Source organism: Argentina anserina, chromosome 5, assembly GCF_933775445.1.
Source record: "Argentina anserina chromosome 5, drPotAnse1.1, whole genome shotgun sequence".
NCBI classification, from domain to species: Eukaryota; Viridiplantae; Streptophyta; class Magnoliopsida; order Rosales; family Rosaceae; genus Argentina; species Argentina anserina.
In genome coordinates, this window is record NC_065876.1 from 25,361,107 (window position 1) to 25,388,769 (window position 27,663).

A 27,663-nucleotide genomic window follows, 5' to 3' on the forward strand; every position below is an offset into this window, starting at 1 on the left:
TATATATATATGGCTTCTTGGCTGCAGATTTCTATTTCTACACCACTTTTCAATCGAAGTTTTTCATCTCCACCGTCTGATATCTAGATTATATTGTGTAGATTATCTCTGTTAAATTTCAGTCAATTTAGTAATTGTGAAAGCTCTCAAAATTATGTTTTTTTTTGTTATAAACATAAATGGTTCAAGTTTGACAGAATTCTGTTCGTCCATTTATTTTTCGAGTTCAAGGGCCTTAACGATTACCAAATTAGCTGAAATTTTGCAGAGATGATCTACACAATATAATCTAGATACTAGACGGTGAAAATACGAAAATTCAATTAAAAAGTGGGTCAAAATGAAAATTCGCACCAAAACTATTGGTGCAGATGTTCTTACTTGAGAAAATATCTATATATATAGGCAAATTTCATTGCAAATGCAATTGCTCATGAAGGTTATCTTCTTCCTAATGATGCATGGCTGCCTAGTTATTTATCTTCTCCCATAGGTTTAATGTTTTTCTTTAATTTATTTATTGTGTATAGAAAAAAAATCTAATTTGCTTCCCATCTGTGACTATTGAAAAAAGTTTATCTCAACTTGAAAATCCAATCGACTGAGAAGTAACATAGCTTTTGCATGTGTCATTTGAAATTAAATCCGAGATTTGCAATCAGATCGTACCACGTCTTTCATATTAAACTCTGCTACAAAAAGAACAAGAGCCCTTACCTGATCTCCAAAATTACTAATTCCCATTACAGTCGCATTTCTCCTGGCAACATCACACATCCATATGAGCTCGAGATATTTTCCTACTTCATACGAACCCTTTATGATTAAACTTGGTAAGATTGGAGTGTTCAAGATGTTCGACAGTTTGAGAGTTAAGACCAAAAAAAAAAGAGAGAAAGGTGGTACAAAATCATCATTTTCTGAGAAAGTTAGGGGTCAAAATCGAAAACTAAGAGGCTGAGAGGTTTTAAACCTCTTTAATCCTAAACCCTAGTCTCTACTGTCTCTCTCTCACTCTCTTCTATCACTCTTGGGAAACCCAGAGACACCTTCACCATGCCATCAATGGCTTACATTTCTCTCTCCAAACCCTCCCAATGGCGTCGCCGCCTCTCGAACCCCCATTCCTTCCCCCTCCTCCGCTTCTTCTGCTCCACCGAAACCCTAAACCCAACTCCCGAATCCCAATCCGGATCCTCCGACGCCCTACCCGGAACCTCAGACCCCCAAATTGAAATCACCACCGTAACCGCTCCACCTCCGCCGCCTCAAACGCCAATGCCCAGGAAGATGCGGCGAGCTCGCAACCCGGAAAAGACCGAGGACATTATCTGCAAAATGATGGCGAATCGGGCCTGGACGACCCGGTTGCAGAACTCGATCCGCGATTTCGTACCGGAGTTTGATCACAATCTCGTCTGGAATGTCCTCCACGGCGCCAAGACATCCGATCAGGCCCTCCAATTCTTCCGATGGGTCGAGCGTTCCAGGTAATATGAGCTCAAAGTCTTCAGCTTTAGGGTTTTAGAGGTTTAAAGTTTCAAACTTCAATTCAATTTCTATTTCATGATTCATTTTTAGATAATGTTTGATGTTGATTCGATTGTTGTGCTGACATGGCATAGTTTTCGATTGCATTGATGGATTGTGGTGTTCTTACTCGTGGTTTGTGTGTTTTGTTTGATAATGTTAGGTTGTTTCAGCATGATAGGGAGACCCATTTGAAAATTATTGAGATTCTAGGCCGGGCTTCGAAGCTCAACCATGCCCGGTGTATTCTTCTGGATATGCCTAAGAAGGGTGTGCAGTGGGATGAGGATCTCTTCATTCATCTTATTGATAGTTATGGCAAGGCCGGGATTGTTCAGGAGTCGGTCAAGCTTTTCAATCAGATGAAGGAATTGGGTGTTGAGCGGAGTTTGAAGTCGTATGAGGCTCTGTTTAAGAGTATTTTGCGGAGGGGGCGGTATATGATGGGGAAGAGGTACTTCAATCACATGTTGGCGGAGGGGATAGAGCCTACTAGGCATACTTATAATATTATGATTTGGGGTTTCTTCTTGTCCTTGAGGTTGGAGACTGCAAAGCGGTTTTTCGAGGACATGAAAAGTAGAGGAATTAGTCCTGATGTCGTCACATACAACACAATGATTAATGGCTACAATCGGTTTAAGTTTATGGATGAGGCCGAGCAGTTGTTTGTAGAGTTGAAGGGAAAGAATATACAGCCTAATGTTATAAGTTATACTACCATGATTAAAGGGTATGTTTCTGTTGGGAAAGTGGATCATGGATTCAGGCTGTTTGAAGAGATGAAGTCTTTTGGAATTAAGCCTAATGATGTCACGTTTTCGACTTTATTGCCTGGGCTCTGTGATGCAGAGAAAAAGGATGAAGCTCAGAATTTATTAAATGAGATGGTTGCCAGGCATATTGCTCCCAAGGATAATTCAGTCTTTGAGAAACTGTTATATTGTCAGTGTAAGTCTGGAGATTTAGATGCGGCTGCCGATGTGCTCAAGGCAATGATTAGGCTGCACATTCCGACTGAGGCTGGTCATTATGGTATCCTTATTGAGAACTTTTGCAAGGCTGGGATGTATGATCGAGCAATTCACTTGCTTGATAAGCTCATTGAGAAAGAAATTATTATGAGGCCCCAGAGTTCTATGGAATTGGAGGCTAGTGCTTACAATCCAATGATTGAGTATCTGTGCAACCATGGCCAGACAGATAAAGCTGAAGTCCTTTTCAGGCAGTTGATGAAAAGGGGTGTTCAGGATTCAGTTGCCTTCAATAATTTGATCCGTGGGCATGCTAAGGAAGGAAATTCTGATTCTGCTTTTGAGATTTTAAAGATTATGGGTAGAAGAGAAATTCCTAGAGAAGCAGATTCCTACAAGTTGCTTATCAAGAGCTACCTGAGTAAAGGTGAACCAGCTGATGCTAAAACAGCCTTAGACAATATGATTGAAAGTGGGCATGTTCCAGAGTCATCAGTATTCAGGTCAGTAATGGAGAGTCTATTTGAAGATGGTAGAGTTCAAACGGCAAGCCGTGTAATGGTGAGTATGTTAGAGAAGGGAGTGAATGAGAATATGGATTTAGTTGCCAAGATTTTAGAAGCCCTCTTTATCAGAGGTCATGTTGAGGAAGCACTTGGACGGGCTGATCTACTTATGCAGAAAGGGTGCGCTCCTGAGTTTGATAACCTCTTATCTGTTCTTGCGGAAAAAGGAAAGACCATTGCAGCTGTTAAGCTACTAGATTTTTGCCTTGAGAGAGATTGCATGGTAGATTTTAAAAGCTATGATAAGGTGTTGGATGTTCTCTTAGCATCAGGAAAGACTCTAAATGCATACTCAATTTTGTGTAAAATAATGGACAAAGGAGGGGTCACTGATTGGAGGAGCATAAATGATCTGATTAAGAGCCTCAATTTAGAGGGTAACACAAAACAAGCTGATGTGCTCTCCAGAAAGATAAAGGGAGAGGAGGAGCAATCAGGTCGAAGTAGAAAGGGGAAGAAGCAAGTTTCTGTGGCTTCATGATCTTCATAGATTCTTCAAGCCATCCAGGACTGAGTGCTTGACAGCTTAAAAATCAATGGAAGAGCAATGTTGCAAGCTCAGCATTTAGGACCAATAGGATGGGTGCTTAAAGTGCTTCTCTGCAGCATTAGATATCGGCATATAGAGAAATCGGGTAGCTTCCTCTTATTGCTGGATTATATGTCCTAGCAACCAGCTATTTTGGTCCTTTTGCTTCAAGAAGTTTGCAGTTAGTTATTTTCTGCTTATGCCCTGGTTTACTGTCAGTTTCATACATCATTGTTTACTGTGAGGTTTTAGCATTGCAAGTTGAAATTATGGCATAAAAAATTCAAATAAATGCAGCCCGTTTCTACTGTGTCTCCGATTTTTATTGTTCCCTGATTTGGGTACTAGCTATTATAGTCATGTTTGCCATCCTACCTTTCCATCATTCTACTTTCAGTTCTTTGAAAATCACTTCATCTTAGATTTGAAAGCACCTCATCATCTATACTGTTATTAAAAAATAAATGGAAAGAGTTAAATGGTACTCCACTTATATGGTTATTGGTGTAATCTGCAACTCAGAATTGCATTGTTGGTGTTATTGCTCTTCTAATTGTATGAGATGATTCTTCAGTATTGTAATTGTATGAAATATAATAGTCGGGGAATGAGGCTGGTTTGTGTTACAAAACACGCTGATATGCTGTCAAGAAAGACTAAAATTCTATGTTCTTTTCCTAAATGAATCTCTGTCAGCAGTTTTGTATGCATACCGGTGATGCCACTAAACTTCATGTTACAGCAAATTTAAGAGTGAAGTCCAAGTGGTTGATAAAATTGTTATTATATTAACATTGAATCACATGAATTTCAGAGACCTGTTATATTTCAGGTAAGCTTGTGACCTTTGTTCGCACGTCGAGAACTTGATGATTTTTTGCACTTCAACGCTGATCTTGGTTATTTATTGGATTATTTCTTTTAGTATGCCCCGATAATCCTTTCAGGTTAACTGCATTTAACTTCTTAATTGGCTGCATTGCCTTTGTGTATAACTGTATGTACCGTTAGTATAATTTACTAGATGAAGAACCGATCTTGTTATATTGACCTATACCTGAAAATTTGGTAACATTTAGTGCAAGATTGATTTGTGCAAAACAATTTAAACATACTTATACCTGTGAACAATGTTATGCACTTATGCATTATCTCAGGCGCGTGGCTGTAGATTGCGAAGCCATCATTTCAAGGGCCTCCCACTTTTTTTTGGACCAGTTTTACCGTAAAAGAAACAAACAGAATACTTGCTGAGTACGCTTTTGCGATCGTTTCTTAATTCTTATGAATCGAGTCATCAATGTTATAAAGTAATGAGCAACTTCTACTGTTATCTGCAGTAAGAACCAGCATCCAGTTCTGAAGCAATGGTAAGTGAAAATGGTTCTCCAACTAGTCCAAAAAAATTCAGAGGGAAAATGGTTTAAAATGATCATGGAGTTTGCTAAAGGCAGGAAATACGTAGGGGTTGACTTCCAATTTCAAGTTGTCCATGGTTATCACATACAATCAGATATCAGAAAAGAAAAAAGAGAAAAAAAATGGAACGTGCTCATTGATCTTGCTTGGATTTAGTGATGAAAGAACCTGGGTTCGATCCCTAATATCATGATCCAGAAGAAGTGTATAAGTAATTTGGTTTGTAATGTAGTCCACTCTATCAGCTAAAGACCAGGGTGTGGATTTGCTGTCTGAAGATGTCATTAACTATGAAGCTTTTTGATGAAGCTTTAGCGTGATCTGAAATTTGTGAATGTTCCATGGAACAGTGAACTAAACATTCAAAGAATACCATGTATGTTGCAGCATCGGTCTTGTACAGCCGGAGTAAAATTCATTTTTCATAAGAGGATTTTTACAAGTGATTGCAATTGATATACATCAGCAAAAGGTGTGTCGCTTTCTAAAAAAAAAAATTTCGGGCTCACTGGATCAATGGTCGCAGGTCTAGAGACGGCCATGGTGTTAGTGAGAACCAAACTAATTAGATAGCCACATTTTCATGTTGCAGCTAAACCAGGTTACAAATGCACCACTGTTTGGGTTGCGCATTGTATTAGAACTCAAATGGTGCAGTGTTTCTTTTCCTAAAGTCATAATGGTTGGTTAGATTCTTAGATGCATATATACCCAACCATCTGGTGCTACATTATTGAGTTTTCGTGCCTCTCAAACCAAGTAAAAGTCAAATGCTGTCTGATCCAGAATAAAACAGATGCCTTATCTGACACTTTCTTCTCAGACCAAGTCACATAGTTAAGCCTCCCAACTCCAAATATCTAGCTCTTCTGATCTTCTACCTTCTTCAACAAGTACTTCTCTGATTCTAACTCTTATCTTTTGGCCCTGGTTTGTTCTTCATTTCGTGCTTTTGGTCTTTTTCTACGATGCTTGTGTTCTCTATCTTTTTTTCTTTTTCTTTTTCTTTTTGTTTCAGTTGCTGCACACAAGTCAATGATGTTTGTATTTCTAGGTTTCTCTGCTTTTAAGTTTTCATCATCTGCATGTTAAGGTTTTCAGATATCTGAAACTAACTTAGTGGCTGGAAATAGGAAAATTGCAGGTCTATTTGACAAGCAGACATAGATATACGTGGAAGCTCGGCCAACGTATCCTAAAGAATGGTATTCAAAGCTGGCAGCTCTCACCCCACAACACTCTTTAGCTTGGGATGTTGGCACTGGCAATGGCCAAGCTGCTCTTGGTGTAAGTTTACTATTATTTTTTCACTCTTAAATATAATTGCGTCATTTGATTGTTATCACTATATATACAGCTTTGACAATAGGGCACTTGTGATGTAAAGATTAATTGTATTTCAAATGGTAAGTTAGTAATATGTTGTGGAATATGAACACTTAGGGGAGCTTGATGACTTCTCATCCTTGAATGGACATTTATCACAAATTGAGATTCCATATTCAACAAGCAGCGAAAAGTTCCTTGATATTGGCTAAGCTTTTGTTAAATTCTTTCCTGTTTGTTTTCACTGTTCAAAGGTGTTTGAGAAAAGAAGTACATTCTTTATTTCTCACTATATACTACCAAACTCTTGTAAGCATTCGGCTAAACTTAATGTCAGTAGTGGTATGTGTGCCAACTATAGTGATCTTCCACATTTTTACAGCTTTCAGAACATTACCAACAAGTAATAGCAAGTGATATAAGTGAAGCACAGCTAAAGTATGCCATCCAGCACCCTCGAGTTCGATACATTCACACTCCAACGTCACTCTCTGAAGATGAAATGGTTAACTTGATAGGGGGAGGTCATGAGAACTCAATGGATTTGATTACTGTGGCAGAGGCTGTTCATTGGTTTGATCTCCCACAGTTTTACTCACTTGCCAAACGCCCTCTGCGTAAACCAGGAGGCATAATTGCTGTTTGGGTTTACAACAGAATGTTGGTAAACCCTGATTTTGATCCTGTGTTTGATCGTTTCCGTGAAAACTGCATACCATTTACACATCCAAACTCAAAATATGTAAGGGCAGGTTACAAGACTCTTCCTTTTCCATTTGAGAGCGTTGGATTGGGTCGTGAAGGTGAGCCTTTAGCACTTGAAATACAAAAAGAATTGTCGTTTCAGGGGGTTGAGAGGATGTTGAGGTCTTACTCTGCAGTCATTAGAGCTAAAGACCAGGGAGTGGACATGTCTGAAGAAGTGATTTAGGAGTTTTAAAGAGCTTGGGGAGGACATGACCTGGTTAGATCTTTCGAGTATGAGGCTTTATGCTCGTGGGAAAGTTGTAAGCTTGTAACGTTTTTGTAAGGTTATATTGGCATGAGGATAAATAAACCTCCATGGAACTTGATACACACTGGTGCCTAGTTTCCAAAACCATTCAATTTAAACACTTCCTCGGAGTGTAAACGTGTAATACTCAGGCATCTGCAACAGGAAATGATCCTGCAACTGTACTTCATTTCTAAAGAAGATGATATTCAGTCTGTGTTTTAAATTTATTAAGTTCCATTTGATCTGTCGGATTCCATCAAGTTCCAATTGATTCTTCTGATCTCCTCGCAACAAAACAATTGATGCTAGTGATATATCTGATAACATAGGCATAACCTTTTAAGAAAGAAACCCAGACGCCACTGGAACTGGACTTGGATTTTAGAATGCACCATACCAATTGCCATTCGACACAGGTAAAACTTTACATCATTTGAAAAGGTTATCCATCCACTGTTTCATTTCCAAGAGATTCTAACATCTAAATGTACACGATTTCACAACGTACAGACCACCAACTGCGCCTACTCCCTCAATGGCTGCCTCCTCCTTGCTTAAGATCCTTGTCAGAAACATCTGTCCTCTGTTCCTGAGTTGTGATTTGGTCTTCACCATTTCCAGTCGATTGATCATTACCAATTAAGGTTTTATCATTACTCCCATGTTTCTTAGCGTCCAATGAACCAGCAGGATTCTGACCATTGGTTAATAAGATTTCTGACGCAGCATTCTGCTTTGGTAACTCCACTTTACCTTCTTGAATCTGTCCCCTACCAGAGAGATGTTCTCCAGTTTGGACCTGCTCTGGTAAGACATCAGCATCAGGGCAACTGTTAACACCAGTTATCGTTCTGGATGTGTCCGTCTTTAAAGCTTGCTGACTTGGCCGGGATACAGCTGTTTTTAAGGACCCAGGGGGTCTAGTGGGTGGATGGGTGGAAGGTACTGTTGCAGCCAAGCCAGTACGAATATGACGCACAGCAGGTGATTTCATAGAACCCCCTGTTTGAGGTATGACATGGATACTGTTGTTTGCTTGAGTAGCAGCCTTAAGAAGTTCAGCATCTGACTGAGAGACAATGCGTGCCCCAGCAGCAACTGCAGTTGCTATTAAGCGATCTGCATCCACATTGGACTTCGGCAAGGTTTTCTTGCATCTGACTGAGAGACAATGCGTGCCCCAGCAGCAACTGCAGTTGCTATTAAGCGATCTGCATCCACATTGGACTTCGGCAAGGTTTTCTTGGAGGTAATTCGACCTTTTGGAGTTGGACCAAATGACCCCATCCGACTCGTTTTTGCATTAAGGCCTTCAGCAGTTGAAATCTGCACCCCAATGTTTGCATTTGTTTCAGCAGGATTGCTGTTTACATTTGTTCTGCCTGTTCCAAATCAAGGATAATATTATTCCAAAATTCAAGCACATAACCACTATTTAAAAATCATAAATCGCAACAAAAAAAAAAGGAAAAAAGAAACAAAGAAAGAATATGAAAAGAAAAGAGCAATGGAAATTAAAATAATTCAGATTAGGTCAGAAACCATAAATCAAGAAGAGTCGGACAGATAATTCATGTTTTTTGTCAGCTTTCCTGTTAGCATTGATACTCATCAGTCATTACGAAAGAGGTATGGCCCGGTGCATCCACCAAACAATCGTGAGAATGCATCAAAATTTGAACCAGAGTAAAGAGTATTATAGATAATTAAGCAAATAAAATATAATACAAACAACATGGTAGATTAAAGGGATTTAATAAGTCTAAGTTACAAAAGAGATATGCTAGTCAGTTATACCATTTGGTATCCATTTCAGTCAAATCTCTACTATCCCAAAACATATGTATTCTTATGATAACCTGATGAAATTTAATAAAGTTGAATATTAAAAATTAATAGAATGAATATGTTTAGATAGATCAATATCGTATTGCGTAAGGGTTTAGGATTTAATTTCAATGGCACAAGCTTTGAGGTCAACTTTATTCAGTGCACAAGCTTTAAACCTTAAACCACAAGAGCACAGTCCTTTTTGAGGAAACATGCGCTCTACCGAAAATCAGAAAAACACAAGTGTACAAGAGAATCACCAGTGCCCACTGTAATAGGTGTTCTGTTCGGCCCATCATCTAAAAAATGGGTCATTGCCTGGTGAGCTGCCAGCAATGCCTCCTTTTTAACGGACGGTGCACTTTCTTCTGCCGGACCCATCTTCCTTTGTCTCTTCTTAACAATACCCCACCTCTGTGATATATACCAAACACAATAGTAGGATATCAAAAAAGAATGCCACCAAAGACATTATAAACAGATTGAGAGTTGGAATAAATTTAAGTTTGAAGTAAACTACCCATTACATCAGAGAGAAATCAAAAACATTAAAATGTGGAACAAATTATTAATTTTAACACCACCTGTAGTACAAAGAATACCACATCATTTCAGACAGGGAAAAGGAGAATCCGTTGCCGGGATTTGAACCCGGGAAAAATGGGATAAACCCAGACATCTGACCAAACTAGATGGACACAGGATTATGGTGATTTAGTGGCAAAAATTATCTGTCTTTAATTTCTGATAGATATATATCATTCACACATAATTATAAACGTTCAGTAATTTTCATATTAAACTATAGAATAAGAAAATCCCATAACCCCACAGCCTAGGAAAATTAATCAGTGCCAATCATCTTGATAAATTATACAATTAAACTAATACAGAAAGGAGAGGGGGAGGGGGTTGAAAGAACCTCTTTAAGTGAACCAGTATACATCATATCAATAGTTTTCATACTCTACAGTATAATCATCTTCTTGTTTATAAGCATTCAAACCAACAAATGAAATCATAAAGCACAATTCAAAAAAAATTCAGGCAAACTAGGGTTCACAACCCCTATATAAAAGAATAGAGTAGAGTTTGGTCAAATAACTAATCATGTACAATATCTTACATCATGTTCTAAAAGTCCTATTTAAAAGTTTTGATATATAAGATTAAAGACTCAATTTACTATAGAATTTATCTTCTGTAGTTGCAGGTTAAATACGAAAGAAGAACTAGTATTCCTTAGTAGTAGCACTTTGACAGGTATGACTGAAAATAGAAAATAAACCTCAAAACGGTTATTTTCCAATAATTTACAATAAAACATTAATACTTTAATAGTAATGTTAATGATAACAATTGAATATGGACATTCCCAGGCGAAAGTGATTATTGTTAGTCAAAATAGCAGAAGTATATCAGTTCAATGTTTATTTAAGAAAATATATATCAAAGTAACTAATGGAATCGAGTATGTGATAATTAAAATAAAATTATTGTGCTTGGCTCATTGAAGGTAAGAGTGCTCCACAAGAATAAACTAAAAACATGAACGTCTAGTTTGAAGTGGTAATTGAGTGAAGATGGCAATATCTGTCCATCTGCCCTCTAAACCTGAAGTAATCCTAGGCAGTGAACACCTTATGTTGTTCTACTTAGTCTTGTTCATCTTCCATATGCAAATGCAAATACATTTATATAAAAGCTAGGAATTCATAACTTAAAAGATAACAAATGAACAATAACGAATCACTTGGGCTCACAGGAAAAAAACCTGAGATAGCTGATTAGCAGTTCTGTCCCCTTTGAAGTTTGCTTTTACGATTTGAGTCCAATTTCCTTCACCATATACGTTCACTGCATTGATAAGTTCCAAATCCTCCTCTGCTGACCACTTTTTCCGTTTCTTCCGCAGAGGCATTATATTGCTAGCTGGTGTATTTGCATCATCTCCTTCAGCTTTTTCTGCAGCAGCAGTTGTTGTAGCAGGAAGGGTCTGTCTCTGAATAGAAACTGGAACTGTAATGTTCATGCCTTTTGCTGGAGCAGATGGTATATTTATTGTCAATGGAGCCTCTACAGTTGTACCATTAAGATGACTGGGATCACTTGGTAAACGAGAAGATATAAGGACCTGACCAATGCAACCACCAACAATATGAGCTCCCGGGATCTGTATTACTAAGGTCAAAACACATTGAGACATTATGAAAAAAAAAAAAAAAAAGACCCAAGGATGCATAGATGATTACAAATCAACCTAGATAAGTGGAAGATGAGACATATATTAAATGTCCCTCCTCCTTGAAAAGGAAGAGTAGCTAGGATTGGATGAGTATAAGTTTAACTTTGCAGTAACAATGTTCATTTCCTTCAAAAGAGAATATACGGCAATTTAGGAGTCAAGTCAGTCAACTGACTTAAAATCATACTGATGTACCAGCTGCCTGTCTGACGACCAAATGATCCAAAAGAACTTACATAGTTTAACAGATCTGATTCATAAGTAAACCAAGTTCAATTGAATCAAGGGTCTTTTGAAACGAGAACTGCATTATATTATATAAGGAACAGGGAAAATGTCAAACACTGCTCAGATAATCTATTCCACCAAATTGTACGATTTGGCCAGCAACTCGTGCCTACATTTACTTTCCCGCGCTTGTCTTTTATTTTTCTCCTTCTGACCAATAAAAACCTAAACCTATTTTTTCCAACATGCTGATTATCCAAGATAACTTCAAATAACCCCCAAAACTCCAATGGTAACCATTACCCAGTCACATACAGTAAGCTCTTAAAAACAGGCCCTTTTTAAGTTACTCTTACAAATCAATAACTTTTAGAATGCATACGCGGTTCGGGGGGCACTTGAGTCAGCCACCACCAGAACCAAACATACAGAAATGTATTAGAAAGACATTACTGTCCAAACTCAAATTAGAGATTAACTATCTTAGCACTTTCTCACTGTCTACCAAAAAGAAAGATATGCATAAACTAGGCATGTAAGTCATTCTCTATGTTCAGAATCCTGGACTAGCTCTAGATCTTTATGACATCCTAAAAATCCAAATACGGGGCTCTTAAACAAAACGGACATTTAAGATATATCACAAAGGAAGTAACATAACTGTAATTAAGAGCAACAAATTGGAACTCATTAGTCATTACAAACTTAATAACAAGATTTCACCCGGAATGCTGGAATATATACATCACCTTAACACAATGCCTTCTTTTTTGTTATTTTTCTTTTCCCTTTTCTTTTCAGATAGTAAATCAAAAGAAATTATATAAGTAGGAATTCATTCGATACCTTCACACATGCTGCAGCCTCTGTTGAAGCATCGGCAGTAACAGCAGGATCAACTTCCACATCATATTCGTAGTCACTATCTACATCCTGCCAGTAAAGTTCAACTCCACTCAGAACATTTATCTGTGTTCTGTGTTCGATATATAGCAAGCATTAACAGACCTTTAACATGCAATATACTCAGGACACTAGAATCTGGGACCAGAATCTTCAGTAATATAGATGGATTTCCAAAACATTAACCAATATAAATATTTAAATTATCCCTACAGAAGCAGGACATAATTGCAAATTTTTCGTTTGGATCAAAAACAGTTTGCATATTTTTATCATCAATTGGATCAAAGAAATAAAAAATAACATCATATTCACCAAAAAAATAAAAACAGGCCTCATCAGTCAAAGCCTCCCCAGAACTTAAAAGACACAAATCAGAACACCATCGAAACAACTACTAAGCATCAACCCACAAGGCTATTCCCAACACATATCAATGATATCAAACACCCACAAACACCAAATATATAAAAGAAAAGCAACCCACACACCATAGGCCGATCTCCGTCAATGAACTTGTCAGGCAAAGGCTCCCTATAAGCCAAATGTCGCCAAAGCATCTGATACTCTCTGGCATTGGTGATCCCAGTTGTAGTGTTGGCCACCAACGCATCATAATCAATCTTCTCCGAGTTCACACAGTGCGACACTTCCTGCAGCAATGTCAATATCGTCGTCGCCGAGTATCTACAAACAACAACAACAACAAAACCATTACAACCTAAGAAAACCAAAACCCCTCCAACCCCAAACAAACCCAGAATCCAGAACAAAACCCTGAAACACAGAAACCCAAAACTGATGAAAACACAGAAGAGAGAAACCCCCAATTTCAAAAGAGAGGACCTCTGTAAGAGAGTGGCGGTGTCTTCTTCAGTGATGAAACCCTTCTTCTTCTTCTTCTTCTCCTCCTCCTCCTTAGTGTTGTTGTCATCCTTCATCGTTTTCATGAATGGCGAATCCCAAACTGCATAATACGCTAGCGAATTGATTTGCTTCGAGCTTAAACCCTAAACCTTAGAAATTGGAGGAGTGGGGTTTGACTGGGAGAGGAGGAGGAGAGAGTGAGAGAGTTGACGACACGCGCGTAACAGCAGAGCAGAGAACAAAGGAAGGATATGAGAATCGTCGGAGATTCGTACTCCTATTTATACTGTTTTTGGTGCCCTGTAAATCCGAATATCTCAGTCTTTAAAAAACATATAATAAATAATAATGGATTTTTGAATGATATGGATTTTGTGTAATGGTTTAACTAAACAGTAATACAGCATTTGAGAAGAAGAAAAAAATCAAAACGTCCAATCTGGATAATGGGGATGCATTCAAAATAATGGTGATGGTCTTTTGAAATATGCCGAGAAGATGGGAGGCCATTACAATATTAGTTACATCTCTTTTGAAGCCTCTACGTTGTACATTTGACCTTGTTCAAATGGTAACAGAATGGATATACAAGCTGCCCCTATATACAAGGTTTGACATATTCAAACGTGCTTAAGTAAGCAGAATAAGTTGCTCACATATAGCTGAAGACATGGTTCCCCAACCTCTTTAAAATTCAAAATATAGAGTTTGAAGAAGCTATCCAACGGACTGGGATTCTCTCCTAATACAATGCCTCCTAATATTGACTAATAAGTCAATCACAGCCGTTCACTGTTAATCAATGGCCAAGATGAGCTCAAATGTTAATGATTTCTCCTGTCCGTGTAGTGCTGCATGCATGAAGATGAGGCGGAGCTTGATTATATTGGTTAGTGAACAAAAGGTTTCAAACGAGTCGGTCACACCACAATCAGAAGACTAGCTCTCTACACTTCATGAACCGATTTCCGTGAATGAAAGCTAAACATGCAGTCCAAAAATTATGAAGCCTCTGTCAATACGCAAATAAGAATTTCAATTAATCAAGCCTCCGACAGTGAGGAGTACTAGTAGCTGTATGGAGAGCTTGGGCAAGTTCCCTACTTCTCCGATCTGAAATTGATAATTGGGCCTCCTCCGAAAGAAATGGAAGCAACCTCACTCAAATCAGTCCATCAAATTCTAAGGTCCATTGCAAAGTCTGGCACAACTCTAAGCTGTACACTAAATGTCGAGGCATGTTGCAAAGTCCGGCAAACACTCTATTAAATTGGGTGTCTAAATGAAATATGTTTAACAGATTCAATATCACTATATATCTGTCGAGCTTAAAAGTCGGTACAAAATCAAAAACCCAAATCAATGAACTACGGTCGGTTTGATCCCGCAAAAGGTATATAGGTAATCTAGCGACCAACTAGATACAACCACATGTCTAAATAGAATCATTGACTCAACCAGTCAAATTAGTAGTCACATTTTCCAAACACTAGAAAATCATATTTATTCACAAATCACAAACAAAATCCGAATCAAATCCATGGGCCCTAAAACCGTATCATAAAACACAAAATCCAATCTCTGGTTCACTCACACCAAATTGGTCTCAACCACTACTCTCATTTTAAAATCATAGTCTTCCAATGTGTCATTCACGCATTGGAACTCTTGAACTACGAGTGGCTTTATCACTCTCCCAGGATACTAGACAACTCATTCAAATTTCCGGGTGCAGCCGCAAAAACAAATAAACACACATTTTCTCATATTTAGTTTTTTCATAAATGGAATCAAAAAGTATTTCCTTACAAACAAGAGATTGTAATTAAGAGACATTCTGTGTTGAATAGGTCAAACCCGAAATAATTAAAACTCTATTCATTATATGAATACGATTGAAATCATAATTTGGCTGCAAACTTCAGCAGGGAGCTGGCCGACTATATTATTTACATCATAGATGTATCTGGTGGTGATAAAATTCCACGGAAAGGTGGCCCTGGAATTACTCAAGCTGACCTTCTGGTATGCGGTATTTTGGATTATTCAGTGCTAAAACTGCATTTATTCTGGATAATCTGTATACTGTTAGTAGTTTTTGACTTTTGACTTGAAAACATCTGATGAGGAATACACGTGTGATAATATTTCATTGTAGGTGATAAATAAGACTGATCTTGCACAAGCAGTTGGAGCTGATTTAGCAGTGATGGAGCGTGATGCTCTTCGAATGCGAGATGGAGGGCCATTTGTCTTTGCTCAGGTTTGTTGATTAAATGGTTGAATTAGTTAGCTAGCAATTTTGCATTGTAGGAGTAGTTATGTACTATTACGACTACAGTATGTGTTAATTTATATCTAGCTGCATTTTCCCATGATATTAGATATTATTGATAGAAAAGAGACACTACTTTCAAATATTATTGTTCTTTATGGGTCTTATATGATGCCAGGGCCTTCAGAATCGTTTCAAAGGTCAAATTTCTTGTTTCATGCTTCATATGCTGTGAACCTATATGCAGGTGAAGCACGGGCAAGGAGTTGAGGAAATCGTCCACCACATTTTACAGGCTTGGGAACGAGCAACAGGGATGAAGCGCCACTGAGCCACCTGAAGCTTTTTTTACCATATTTGGTTTCTCTCTCTACATCTTAGAATAAACGTGTAAATGTTTTACACTACCTTCCACTGTTTAGTGCCACCATATTTGAGTTTGCATTCGATGCTTTAATCCAGTGATAGGATGAACCTCGACCTGTAACCTTTGCATTATATATATATATAAAACCATTTCTACACCCCGAGCGAAGGTGCATAGCAAAAAATTTGTATTCAATCCAGCCGAGGAGCATTCAGATTACGAGTACCCTTTCTTGTTGCACCCTGCTTCACAGTAGTGATTTGCTTCACCACCATTAAACCTTTGGTACATATGATCATCTTAATACTGATTGGAAATAAAGGTCCCCAAGCCTCTGATGTTGAGTGGAGTGCAGAAGGCCAGAAGCATAAAATTCAAGTTTTCCAAACCTTGTTACACCAATGCTTTATGTACATAGTTTGTGATTATTATGCGACTCTGAGTTTGAAAGACGGAAAAAGAAAAATGTTGTAGTGTTACTTTATAAACAAAATGTTGGTCACTACTCACACTTGATTTCAATACTAGGGGTGGGCACGGGACGGGATGGGACGGGACGGGGCTCATCCCACGTCCCGTCCCACTCTTTTGAATCGGGACGGGATCGGGACGGGACGAGGGTTTTTAAGAATGCATCCCACTCGAGATTAATCCCGGTTGGGACGGGACGGGATCGGGACGGGACGGGACAAATCCCACCTTCTTATTAAGTTAAATAAAAACCTATATTTTTATTTTTTTTCATAACAAAGTAACATTTAATAATGAAATTTTAACAAAAAAATGCATATTATGTTCAAAATATTATAATTTACCATTATTATTTGAATTGATTTTATTTTAGAGTTATTAAGAACATAAATTAGTTTCATTTTGATATAAATATATAAGAATTTTTAAATTTTTATTAAAGGTGGGACGGGACGGGACGAAACGGGATAGAAATTATTCGTCCCACGTCCCGTCCCACTATTATGAAGCGGGACGGGATCGGGACGGGACGAACATTTTTATACCTCTGTCCCGTCCCGTCCCTATGAATTTCGGGACGGAATCGGGACGGGATCGGGATTTCCGTTTTTTATGCCCACCCCTAATTGAAATTATGTTGGGTAACATTTTCGTTCACTACATGCACAATTTTACTCAACAAAGTACAAGCTTATTGTCTAACGAACACTAGTGACAATCCAATCGAAAACTGAACTCACACTATTTTAAGATGGTTTGCGAGTGGATATAGTTAGATTGATAAATGGGACATATATAAATGTATTATTATTATTCTGTTCTTAAAACGACTCATGGAGTGGCAGACTTTGTAGCAATTGGAGACATGTTTGATTAAAAGTTATGTCTTGACATCCAGTTTGATTAGTGAAAAATATATCCAGACCATTCTTGTAAGTTGTAACCCTTTTTAGTTGGTTTTTATTGATAAAAGATCAGACGAATCTAAAACGAGTGAAGGTTATTGTAATGCTACATTATATTAACCAAATTATCATGTACAACTCCATCGTGGTACATGTATCATGCATGACAATTTCATCAATGATGAAGATTTGTGGGCAGCGACACCAGCCATATATTCAAAAAAAGGATAAGAACATGTATTATGCATTTTTGACATTTCTAGTCGAGTCATTGGGATCAACTTTATGGTCGGCACATTATGATTTTCTTCTTCCGTTGTTGAATATCTTCTCAATTTCAACTAAATGTTGTACTCTTTTCTATTCGATTCTTGTAACCAAAAGATGTGTACTGCATGCACACACATTTATAGTTCATAACTTCATATAATGCTGCCTCTCATCCCCCTCTGAAGGATCACTCCTGCCTTTTCATTCCCTATCCCCTCTTTTTTTTTTTTGGTCAAATTCCCTATCCCTTCTACTGAGAACTCCTGCCTCTCATCCCCAAATCAATTTTGGTTTTGACCCTCACCCGAACGACACCATTACAGGTAGATTTGTTGTTACTTCCAATATTTCTACATTTCCATTCATATTCTCCATTAGAGAATATACCAAACAGATGAAGACCTCTCGATAGTCATCACTTTCAAGGATGAGAATAACAAAGCTCGGCGCAGCAAGGCGTATTTTAGCATAACTCCCTCCCCTAAGTTTTAAGCTAATATGCATGAAAATGGCCATCTAAGAGATTCACTTTCAGATACCAACTTAGCACACTAATCATCTGACGGACGCAGTTAGTCCCTTCAACATTTTTCAGAAAATGATTCTATAATTGAGATACCAGAACAATAAATGTGAATACTGAATACCCTAGTATCAAAGCTCATTTTGCTTTACTTTCAGGACAGTTTGTTCCCCATAAACAAAACTAGAAAGACTCTAGAACATCATTCCACCACTCCGGAATTATAAACTTGCAAGTCATTGCATTGATTTCATCAAAGACCAATTCAGCTTTATTCTAATTAGCATAATTTACTGAAGAAAAAAATGTAAACAATATTTGAAACAACAGCCAAGAGCCAACTGAGTATGTATGTTTGAGATATTTGTAGCTAGCTTACACTCCTAAACATAAATGATCCTTCTATGGAAAAGAGGGGGAAAAATGTCAGACATCTATCAACTTGTAACTAAATCCATATAGGGGAGCCAGGTTTCAGTTCCCACCGATATTTTTCAAACCTGCTACTATAAATTGGATAGAATTCACCAGCTAAAGCCTGACGACCTCGAAAATATTATAAATCCAATGTTCCGAAAGATGATACAAGCAAACTGATGGAGGGAAAGTAATATCACCAGACATCCCTAAGATATCGCCCATCCATCTGGAGTTTTTTCACTATAGCCTCTGCCTTTGTCGAGTCTACTTTATCCTGAAAGATTTACCAGAGAGAAGTTGAAAACATCATCCAATTATATATATATATATATATATATATAGAGAGAGAGAGAGAGAGAGAGAGAGAGAGAGAGAGAGAACCTCTTGCTGGACAATGGTATGCAAAGTCCGATGAACATCTCTTGCCATACCCTTGGCATCGCCACATACGTAGAAGTATCCCCCTTGCGATATTAGGTTCCACATGTATGCTGCCTGTATATGAAACAAAATCAGGACTGCTAAAAAGGTATTTATCTAGACAAAACCCACTTTAGAGTTCTTAGAACTACTTACTTTCTCCACCATCTTATGTTGAACATACTCCTTTGATGGTCCCTCCCGTGAGAATGCAACTACTAACTCTGATAATGCACCTTGTTCCACAAAATTATTCAACTCATCTTCATATATGAAATCCTACAACAAAAAACAAAGATCATCTGTGAGATTCTACATCCTAAATGCAAAATTTGTGTGGCATATTAGACCATAGAATTATAATGATACCATTTGGCGATTCCGACAACCAAAGAAGAGAATTGCAGGACCAAGTTGGGCATCTTCTTCTTTCAGGGCTAATCTTTCCTGGAAAAGTTTAAATGGAACTTATATTTCTATTATTTTATATCTGTATACAAACAAAGCGGAACCAGAATTTTCATTAAATCATACCTGTAGGAATCCTCGGAAAGGTGCTAAGCCTGTACCAGGCCCCACCATGACAATTGGGACTGAATGGTCAGAAGGCAATTTGAAATTAGATTGCCTAATATATATAGGAGCCCAGCTGCAGTTCTGGCTTTTCTCCAGAGGAACTGCATTCTGATTAATAAAAATGATTGGTGTTAGACATGATCTTAAGCCGAGTATTATTATATAAGAAAATGTTTGGTTTTGACATTGAAAAACCAAATTAATTGCTACAATGACACAGAAGAGAGAGTTTCTTAAAATTCACAGCTCAAAATCACCTTCATCCAGAATGAACACACTCCTTTGTGAATTCTGCCAGTCGGACTTGGACCATAAACCAAAGCACAGGTCACATGAACACGATGTGGGGCAAACCTGGTAAGAAGCAACCGCAGTAATTTATTTACTACAAGTCCAACTAGCTTTCTAGATATACTAAACAAAGTAGCATAAGATAATCACCTTGGTGATGACGAAATTGAATAGTAACGAGGCTGCAAGCGAGGGGCAACTGCAGCAAAAAACACGCCTAGTGGAGGCTTTGCTGATGGGAATTCAGCCATTACCTCTACAAGACTTCTCTGACTTCCAACAACCCATTTTGAGTACTCATCCTGGATAGTGTGAAGCATATAATAATGTTAGATTAATACATGTATATATATCAAATTAGTGATACAGTTGACATACATATGGAGAATAGAGAAACAAAGGAGTAAATGGAAAATATCTAACCTTCCCCTGAGGTGATGCTAAGAACTTGAGTCTTTCTGCCTCACTAGGTTCAGCAGCATGTGCAGCCAAAGCAATTAAAGCGGCCTGACAGGAAAGGTATTACAAAAGAAATTTTCATGGATATTTAAAGAATAAGAAAGTGAAAGACATGAGAGCTTGCAAATGAAGTTCACCTTCTTAGGTGGGTTCAACAGGTCAGCGTAACGTGCCAATGCTGTTTTGAGCGTGCAAGGACTGGGGAAAGGAGGAGGCAATGAGCTTCCAAGCGATGTGCCATCATCATTATCAGTGTGAATGGAGAACAGCAAATCTAAAGGTTGACCCAACAACTTTGCGGCTTCTTCAACAGTATCATCACAATTATCTGCATAAACACCCACGTGGTCTCCAGTTTCGTACCTGAGACAAACGAAAGAAAATTGATCATCAGGGTTTTCATACCAAAACTTATAAAAAAAAGATTGCTCACAAAAATTAATAGACCTCAAACATGAAGCCTTGTTTTTCAGCTAGGCATCCTATTTCCAACCAAAAATATGCAGTTTTTTTTCTTGGCCAGATTCAAACAACCAGTGATTGTCAACTTATTGATGGTCATTCCTGATCGGCAGAAGCTTACACAAAAATGTGAAATCTAAACTTTGCATTCTGTTCCTTCAGCCAATAATCAATCAAATAAAAAAAATTAATTTTGTTAGTTGAAAGTATTTTGTCAAAGCATCATTCAGGACTCACTGTTTCTAGAAATATTTTAATCGCTATTCAACAGCCAAGTAATGAGTACGCACATTTATTTCTGCAAATGAAAATGTTTTTGTCTCCATTTTATAACAAAAATGTACTAAAAATTAAAAAGAAAACATGGCCACATCTCTGAATCATTTGTAAAGACTAAACAAATCTTTTAGGCCTACCGACACATGTTGTAGTCAAAAGCAATAATTGAAGTCATTAACTTACGTAATACCAGTTGCATGGATGTCAAATTCCAGATGTATGCAAGAGCGATCAGACTCAGGCTTGTGAAGCTCTTTCTGAACAGCAACTTTAACTCTTCAGAAAGGGGGGGGGGGGGAGGAATCACAAACTTTAGTCAGAGAAAAACAATTCTGGGAGAAAAAAAGGTAAAGAAACAAAACAACACCAACCCTATGAAAATATAATAAATCTGGAAGATACAACACATGTACACAAAGTACCTGCAAGGATGATGAATGTCAAAAGAAGCATTCCCATTTGCCATATTCGAGTTATGATCCTCATAAGAGGTAACACTGGGATCATGAATAACAACTCTATATTCGGAAATCACAGCTGTATATGGGGTAGACACAGTATTTGTATCATCCTGGAGTAATTGATCTAGCTCAGGCCACAGGGCTTCCTTCCTAAAGAAGAAAAAAAAAAGACTACAGTTAAATGCAGAAGAAAAATGTGTCACTCTTAACACTTGCCAAACTTAGATACCACCTCGAAAAAAAATCAATAGACTTTGATAATAAGATTAAAACATACCAAGCAGAAAAGTCATCCTCAATGCATTGATCATCATCACCTAAGCCAACGGTAACAAGACGCTTTGCACCTACATCAACCACAAGGAGGCAAGTATGTTTACTGATTAGGGAGATAATAACCTGTAAAATATCAAATCATAGTTTTCCATTTATTTACGAGAAGCATACAATGTTAGTCTTGAGAAGAATGGCAAGCTTATGTGAGGGATTTGTATCCTTTTGGCTGTGCTCGTGTTAGTTTGGTGGGGCACTTAGTTAGCATGCGACTGAGGGAAAGAGAAATTTTAAGATTTTGCTAGCAAGTAACCAAGGATTAGTGGGGCACTTGAGTTAGGATTTGCTCCTTAATTAGGCGATTTAAATCCACGAAATGTATGGGTTTACCATTTTTTAACCATGGATATATTGAGCCATCGACAAACCGATATGTGCTACTCTGTTGAAACCTAAATGCGCATTTATAGAATTTGAAACTTTCTCTCTATATGTCTCTTTGGTATTATAGTTAGTGCATAAGAACTATCACATTAACAAAAAGTAAGCTACTGCTAAGGACTAATACCCAGAGAGAGAGAGAGAGAGGGAGAGCGAGAGGGGGGGGGGGGGGAAGACATATATATAAGACTAGAACGTTAGTCTGTTAGATGCCTGTCCTTACATACAATTTGATATAAATACTCCTGGTTAAATGTTAGGATACATGTCTTAAAGTCTATGAAATGCAAGTGACAAGATACACGAGGGATATTTATTAGAGACAAAATATAAAATCAAGTTTAGCTATACCTTGTTCAACAAGTAGATCGTCAACCACTTTTGCTATCTGTGTCATTAAGGTGTGATCAGAAGATTCGTTTCAAAAACAATGGACTAACAAATGTATAGAACTGGGTTTACCTTATTAAAATGTTCATATTGTCGGTTACCCAAACCAAAAACACCATATCTTAGTTGTTCCAGCCACACACCCCTATCTGTTCCCTATAACAAAATCATGTTTCAACATATTAGCTTAAAGCCAACACGCTTCCCAAGTTTATGGGTGTTCATCAACTGAATTTTCACCAGAAGTCACCAACCTCAGTAAACCATTTGTAAAATCTTGCTGCATTATCAGTTGGCTCCCCATCTCCATAACTACAAAGTCATGCAAGTACATCGATTTTGAGACACTTTCATAAGAACCACTCAGATTTTAATCAAACAAAATTTAAATATAGGCAAAAATCTATATCTTACGTGGCCAACATGAAAAATACCATAGTCTCTTTCTTCAGTTTTTCTTCATATTTATCATCCTCTGCAGCATAATCATCCTAAACGAATCGTAAACATTATTAAATTATTGTATATTCCAGATTCTGCAATCTCTCAGCAACAATTTAATTCAAATCATCAGTTCCCAGTCAAACTTACCAGGTCAATAACCTTGACAGCAGCCTTCTCATATCTTGCCTTGATCTCTTCAGCCAAAGCCTGCGCTCACAAGACAAAACATATACTTCAGAAAAAAAAAACCTCTCAGCAACCTGCCAGGCTGCCACTAAATCCAATTCTTCGTAAAATGTTGTTTTATGATGGCACTGCTTTAAAACAACTTAGAGGAACTGCCATTTTGCCTCAGACATTATAAAATCCAAAAGCAACAATACAGACATATAGAACCATCAACTATCTACAGGCGTCGAAAATCGGGAAAAAAATCCTAACCTCACTACTCATTTCTCCTAATCCAACAACATTTCACCAAAAACTCAATTCATGTATCACAAAATGAAACATTTCTATAGCGAAAATCGGAATTGAAACGAGTAAAACGCAGTAAACAGGAAAGAAAATTAAGCCAAAATGAAATGTCTACCTTAGCAAAGCCTTCAGCTGTGCCGGTCTGAGTCCCATAGAAGATAGAAACCCTAGTCTTCCCCGACGCGACCTCAAACTCATCCTCCTCCTCCTTAAACGGCACCGCCTTCGGCACCACCAGCTGCTTCACCTCGCGGCCCCGATCCGACGATCTCCGCCACAGCACCACCAAAACCCCAATGATCAACGCAATCGAGGTCGTCGCGATCAGCACCGCCGTGTCCGTCAGCGAGCCTCCGAACGAAACCCCCAGCGCCGACTCCAGCTTCCGCACCAAATCCGAATCCGAACTCATCGCGATCCCCGTCGGTAAAAGAAGTCTCCGAGGCTCGAATTCCGGTCGAAATGGATCGGGTCGGGTCGCGGATTTCGAGCCCGCGGAGCTCGATTGGTTCGAGGTTGGTGGAGAACTTAGAGCTCAGAGAGAAACAGAGATATTTTTGACCAGTGAAAAGGAAATCGAGCTGGAATTTATATTTATATGTTAATTTACTGATTTAATTGAATAAAGTCAAAAAAGCAGGTTCTTGAATCTCCCGTTCTTTTAGTTCTTTAATGAAAAGACCTTTCTTTTTTACTTTTTACTATAAATGAAAAGCTCTGGAAAAGTTTCGTCTTTCCGTGTACGTTCTCACCGGTTTTTACCTTTTTACTGCGTCTGTGCGGGTCGTGCTTTTAGTCTTGGGTGCCGGAAAACAGCGGAAATGACGAGAAATTCTACAATTATGTCGGGAATTATTTACTTTGTCCGATCTGGCTAATTCGGTGTGCTTACGTAGTGAGGGTTTCAGGTGAAAGTAGCATCTTTGTTTTTTTGCTGCACAATTTTTAGTGGGTGGAAAAAATGTTTGGAGTTGCATGACCGTTTCATAAAAAGCTCTTTACTTCATAAAATTTGATAAATTGAGAGGTCCATATGTCATGACTCATGAATAGCGCTTGGTCTAAGTATAAAGTAAGAATATGGATCACTCGTTGTCTATGTGACTTTAATTGGTACACCTATTTAAAGTGATTAAGACATTTAGCAAAGAATTTAAATCCATCTCATCTTGCATTTTCCTTTCAATTTGGGCCACATATTTTTTGTTCAAAAGAGAGCAATATTCTTAAAATGTACCACTTTCATACGTATAAAACTCTTGGGGGAAGAAGATTTGATACATGAAGACGGGTGCAAACAAGCTCAACATATCATGATAACAAAAGATTATGAATACAAAATGTTTGCAAACGTGATTAAGGAAGGACATGGTAATTAGTATGGTCTTCTAGAGCAATTGCAGTCGAGCGGCTTTCTTAATTTCAATTTAAGCCCACTTACTAGGTTTGCTCACATATTGTTATTGACGTTTCTCCGCTCTAAAGTTTGATCATATATATGATCGATGTAGTAGTATATGCCTAGTGTAAAGTTCTTCCGGTTTTGGAAATTAGAGAATTAATTCTTGGATAGGTTAGAGTCTTGTTGAACCTCAATGGCGTAACATTGTGCTTGCAACGTCGAGGATGTGACATACACATTGGCGTGTACATATTTTTAGCTAAGATTTGCTCTGTATATATTCTTACTAAAGTAAAGAAATTTCATACAAATAAGTCAAAATAGCACATAATTCATCGCAAATTATTCGCGAAATTTTAGAGCAGTTCAATTACAATTTACAAGCAATATTTTGATTCCTTTCCAGCATAAATCTTAGTTGTACGAGTTGAATTTCAGGCATCACCATAGATTAGAGGTCTAGCACCAATTCACCTTCAACATCACTTCCCTTCTTACCACATTTTGGCCCTGCAAGCACCAAAACAAATCCTCCGTCAATGTCACCAACCCCATATATTGATGGAGTAATTTTCCCTTTTAATTCAAGCACATAATATCCAACTCTTATACATTCACAATTATCAGTTTTGGTTGTTTCGCCCCATTTGCTATGAAGTCTGAAAATGTTCCCCACAAACATTATGCCCCATCCTCTCTTCAATCATGTACTTCTCATCTTTCCTTTAGTGGAAAACCAGCTCCACCAATTCTAAGACCTCACCACATTTGAACCGAGTGAACTGCACTTAGAAGTTAGAATCAAGTACCATATATTAAACAACAACAATGGCAATTAGGCAAATTAATATGAGGGAATCTTAAAAAAAAAAATAGTTGATTTGACATATATCAACGTAGTTGATATCAAGTACCATATATTAAACATATATTAACGTAGTTAATTTGTACTTAAGAAAACACATATTGATTCGTCAAACGGTACTCATAGTTGGACTTCAGAGTGCCTTAATTGTTTGGTCTAGGTAGGCGACGGGCTCCTTACTTTTTAGATGGTCATTGGTGCCTAGCTAGTGGTAGAGTGTACAAAAGTGTCGGCAAATCAATCGTGATCTTCCGACGGTAACATAGTAGTTAGAAAACTAGATTATTTGACATTAGCGTATGTGATTGTGTTACATATCTAATTATTTTTCAATTATATCAAATTACTAATGATGTTTTAAAGCAACTAAACTCGCTTTTAAGAAAGAGTACTCTCTTTTTGCTGCTTATCTGAATGAAAATGTGTTTCTTTTGTAGATATTTTTAGAATATATATATATATATATATATATACTATAAATCTGTTAGATGCTTAGTTTTGTTGCTTTTGTAAAGGATTTGGACTTCATTTCCTTCATTGTGTTGGATAGTTTCACCATCGATCGAAGGATTGATGAGCAACGCACCAACCGTTAGTAAAAAGCAAAAACAAGTATGATCATCCTAGAAAATTTACTCAAGCGTCACTTTCCTATGATAACTTTGACATTAGCTGGTTGGACAAAATTTGTATCCCAGAATTGCTTATCACACGCATGTGATAACTCATACGTATACGTACCTATAGCTAACACTAATTCAGGTTGGAGAAACACAAGGTAGAGAAGTAGAGTACGTACGCACGGTACTGTGGTTATAATGTGCACCACGTTGGAGGAAAACTTAAATTGGAATAAATAAAATAAGGTTAATAAGTGACATATTGTTATTTTCATTTAAATTATTGGATGAGGGATCGAGCTTCCTATCGATGAGAGATCTCATGTCGCTCTCTTGCACATTTGCACTATGCAATGGAAGTTCCCAGACACTAATGTGAAAAATTATAGTATACATTGATAAATTCAACATTTGACGGTCAACATTATTTTGTGATTGCGAGATCATAAAAAGATATTCGTTATCAACCGTCAGATTTGCATGTATTAGATATATAATAGATATATAATAGACAAATCTCACTAATGTACGTTTAATAGTAATTAACATAATTCTCGCACAATCGGAAAACGGCTGTCGACCTGTCGTTATATATACTTAATTAATTGGTGAACGACCGACCCATTTTTAATCTTCGGATTCACCGGGCAACAGGGAAGTAGATCAGTTGGGGATGTTGGAACATAGGCGTCTTCAAGTCACAGGCGCGATATATAAGCCCCTCGACTGCGTATGACATTTGGAAAGTCCTTAATTTGATATGTTTGAAATAGTAGACGTGCCCTTTCGATCGATCGATGTAGCTTCACGTCCAAGTCCATGTTGATCACCGTTGCCGGGACGACATACACTCTTTCTTGCCGGACTTGATATCTGGTACTGGTAGACGTGTTAGTTGATGTTGACGCCTTTATTAGAGAAGAAGGTTAGGAAATGTGGGAACTTGGGAAGTGGTTGAGTCTTATGTTGGGGAAAGATCGGTCTTAATAGTGGGCTAATTAATGGATAATTGGTTACTCTGTTATGATCAAATTTATCCTACGACCTAGCTCTCGTGTGATTTGTGAAATAGCAATTGATCATAAATAAAAGGAGAAGACACGTACAATATTAACGAGGTTTTGCCAAACGTGCCAACGCTCTCAGGGAAACAGTACG

At 37.8% G+C, this 27,663-nt stretch overlaps 4 protein-coding genes and 1 pseudogene across 4 annotated transcripts; 3 read left to right on the forward strand and 2 right to left on the reverse strand.

Moving 5' to 3' along the window:
• Positions 1 to 1,033: 1,033 nt before the first annotated feature.
• On the forward strand, positions 1,034 to 3,911 carry LOC126796395 (pentatricopeptide repeat-containing protein At2g37230). Its single transcript, XM_050523222.1, has 2 exons — positions 1,034 to 1,490; positions 1,694 to 3,911. The coding sequence occupies exons 1-2, from the start codon at positions 1,057 to 1,059 to the stop codon at positions 3,549 to 3,551; spliced, it is 2,292 nt and encodes a 763-aa protein (XP_050379179.1). The 5' UTR covers positions 1,034 to 1,056; the 3' UTR covers positions 3,552 to 3,911.
• A 295-nt stretch (positions 3,912 to 4,206) lies between these two features.
• Positions 4,207 to 7,573, forward strand: LOC126795820 (uncharacterized; annotated as a pseudogene).
• Positions 7,574 to 7,873: 300 nt separating this feature from the next.
• Positions 7,874 to 13,717, reverse strand: LOC126795821 (uncharacterized). The gene is made up of 7 exons (XM_050522568.1): positions 13,394 to 13,717; positions 13,039 to 13,234; positions 12,491 to 12,577; positions 10,946 to 11,305; positions 9,432 to 9,585; positions 8,497 to 8,723; positions 7,874 to 8,410 (listed from the first exon to the last, which is right to left on the reverse strand). The coding sequence occupies exons 1-7, from the start codon at positions 13,495 to 13,497 to the stop codon at positions 7,874 to 7,876; spliced, it is 1,665 nt and encodes a 554-aa protein (XP_050378525.1). The 5' UTR covers positions 13,498 to 13,717.
• A 1,605-nt stretch (positions 13,718 to 15,322) lies between these two features.
• LOC126795822 (urease accessory protein G-like) lies at positions 15,323 to 16,212 on the forward strand (the record flags this gene model as incomplete). Its single annotated transcript, XM_050522569.1, has 3 exons — positions 15,323 to 15,439; positions 15,573 to 15,677; positions 15,937 to 16,212. Coding segments are annotated over 3 exons (306 nt in total), but the record flags the coding sequence as incomplete, so codon positions are not given.
• A 2,268-nt stretch (positions 16,213 to 18,480) lies between these two features.
• On the reverse strand, positions 18,481 to 24,178 carry LOC126796396 (NADPH--cytochrome P450 reductase). Its single transcript, XM_050523223.1, has 18 exons — positions 23,734 to 24,178; positions 23,289 to 23,348; positions 23,112 to 23,188; positions 22,952 to 23,009; positions 22,770 to 22,853; positions 22,659 to 22,695; positions 21,871 to 21,940; positions 21,555 to 21,743; positions 21,316 to 21,408; positions 20,529 to 20,754; positions 20,356 to 20,439; positions 20,083 to 20,234; positions 19,899 to 19,995; positions 19,600 to 19,749; positions 19,435 to 19,512; positions 19,222 to 19,344; positions 19,027 to 19,140; positions 18,481 to 18,919 (listed from the first exon to the last, which is right to left on the reverse strand). The coding sequence occupies exons 1-18, from the start codon at positions 24,028 to 24,030 to the stop codon at positions 18,839 to 18,841; spliced, it is 2,070 nt and encodes a 689-aa protein (XP_050379180.1). The 5' UTR covers positions 24,031 to 24,178; the 3' UTR covers positions 18,481 to 18,838.
• Between the last annotated feature and the right edge of the window lie 3,485 nt (positions 24,179 to 27,663).

What these genes read in the sequence shown, in the direction of transcription:
- LOC126795821 (XM_050522568.1), bottom strand. Translation starts at nt 13,497, where the DNA reads ATGAAAACGATGAAGGATGACAACAACACTAAGGAGGAGGAGGAGAAG. An exon ending in ACCGCCACTCTCTTACAGAG is followed by an intron (nt 13,235 to 13,393) that starts GTCCTCTCTTTT and finishes TGTTGTTTGTAG; the next exon opens with ATACTCGGCGACGACGATAT. An exon ending in TTGACGGAGATCGGCCTATG is followed by an intron (nt 12,578 to 13,038) that starts GTGTGTGGGTTG and finishes CTTTACTGGCAG; the next exon opens with GATGTAGATAGTGACTACGA.
- LOC126796396 (XM_050523223.1), bottom strand. Translation starts at nt 24,030, where the DNA reads ATGAGTTCGGATTCGGATTTGGTGCGGAAGCTGGAGTCGGCGCTGGGG. An exon ending in TCAATTTCGTCATCACCAAG is followed by an intron (nt 19,996 to 20,082) that starts GTGATTATCTTA and finishes GCTTCTTACCAG; the next exon opens with GTTTGCCCCACATCGTGTTC. An exon ending in TGTGTTCATTCTGGATGAAG is followed by an intron (nt 19,750 to 19,898) that starts GTGATTTTGAGC and finishes TTTATTAATCAG; the next exon opens with AATGCAGTTCCTCTGGAGAA.
- LOC126796395 (XM_050523222.1), top strand. Translation starts at nt 1,057, where the DNA reads ATGCCATCAATGGCTTACATTTCTCTCTCCAAACCCTCCCAATGGCGT. An exon ending in CGATGGGTCGAGCGTTCCAG is followed by an intron (nt 1,491 to 1,693) that starts GTAATATGAGCT and finishes TGATAATGTTAG; the next exon opens with GTTGTTTCAGCATGATAGGG.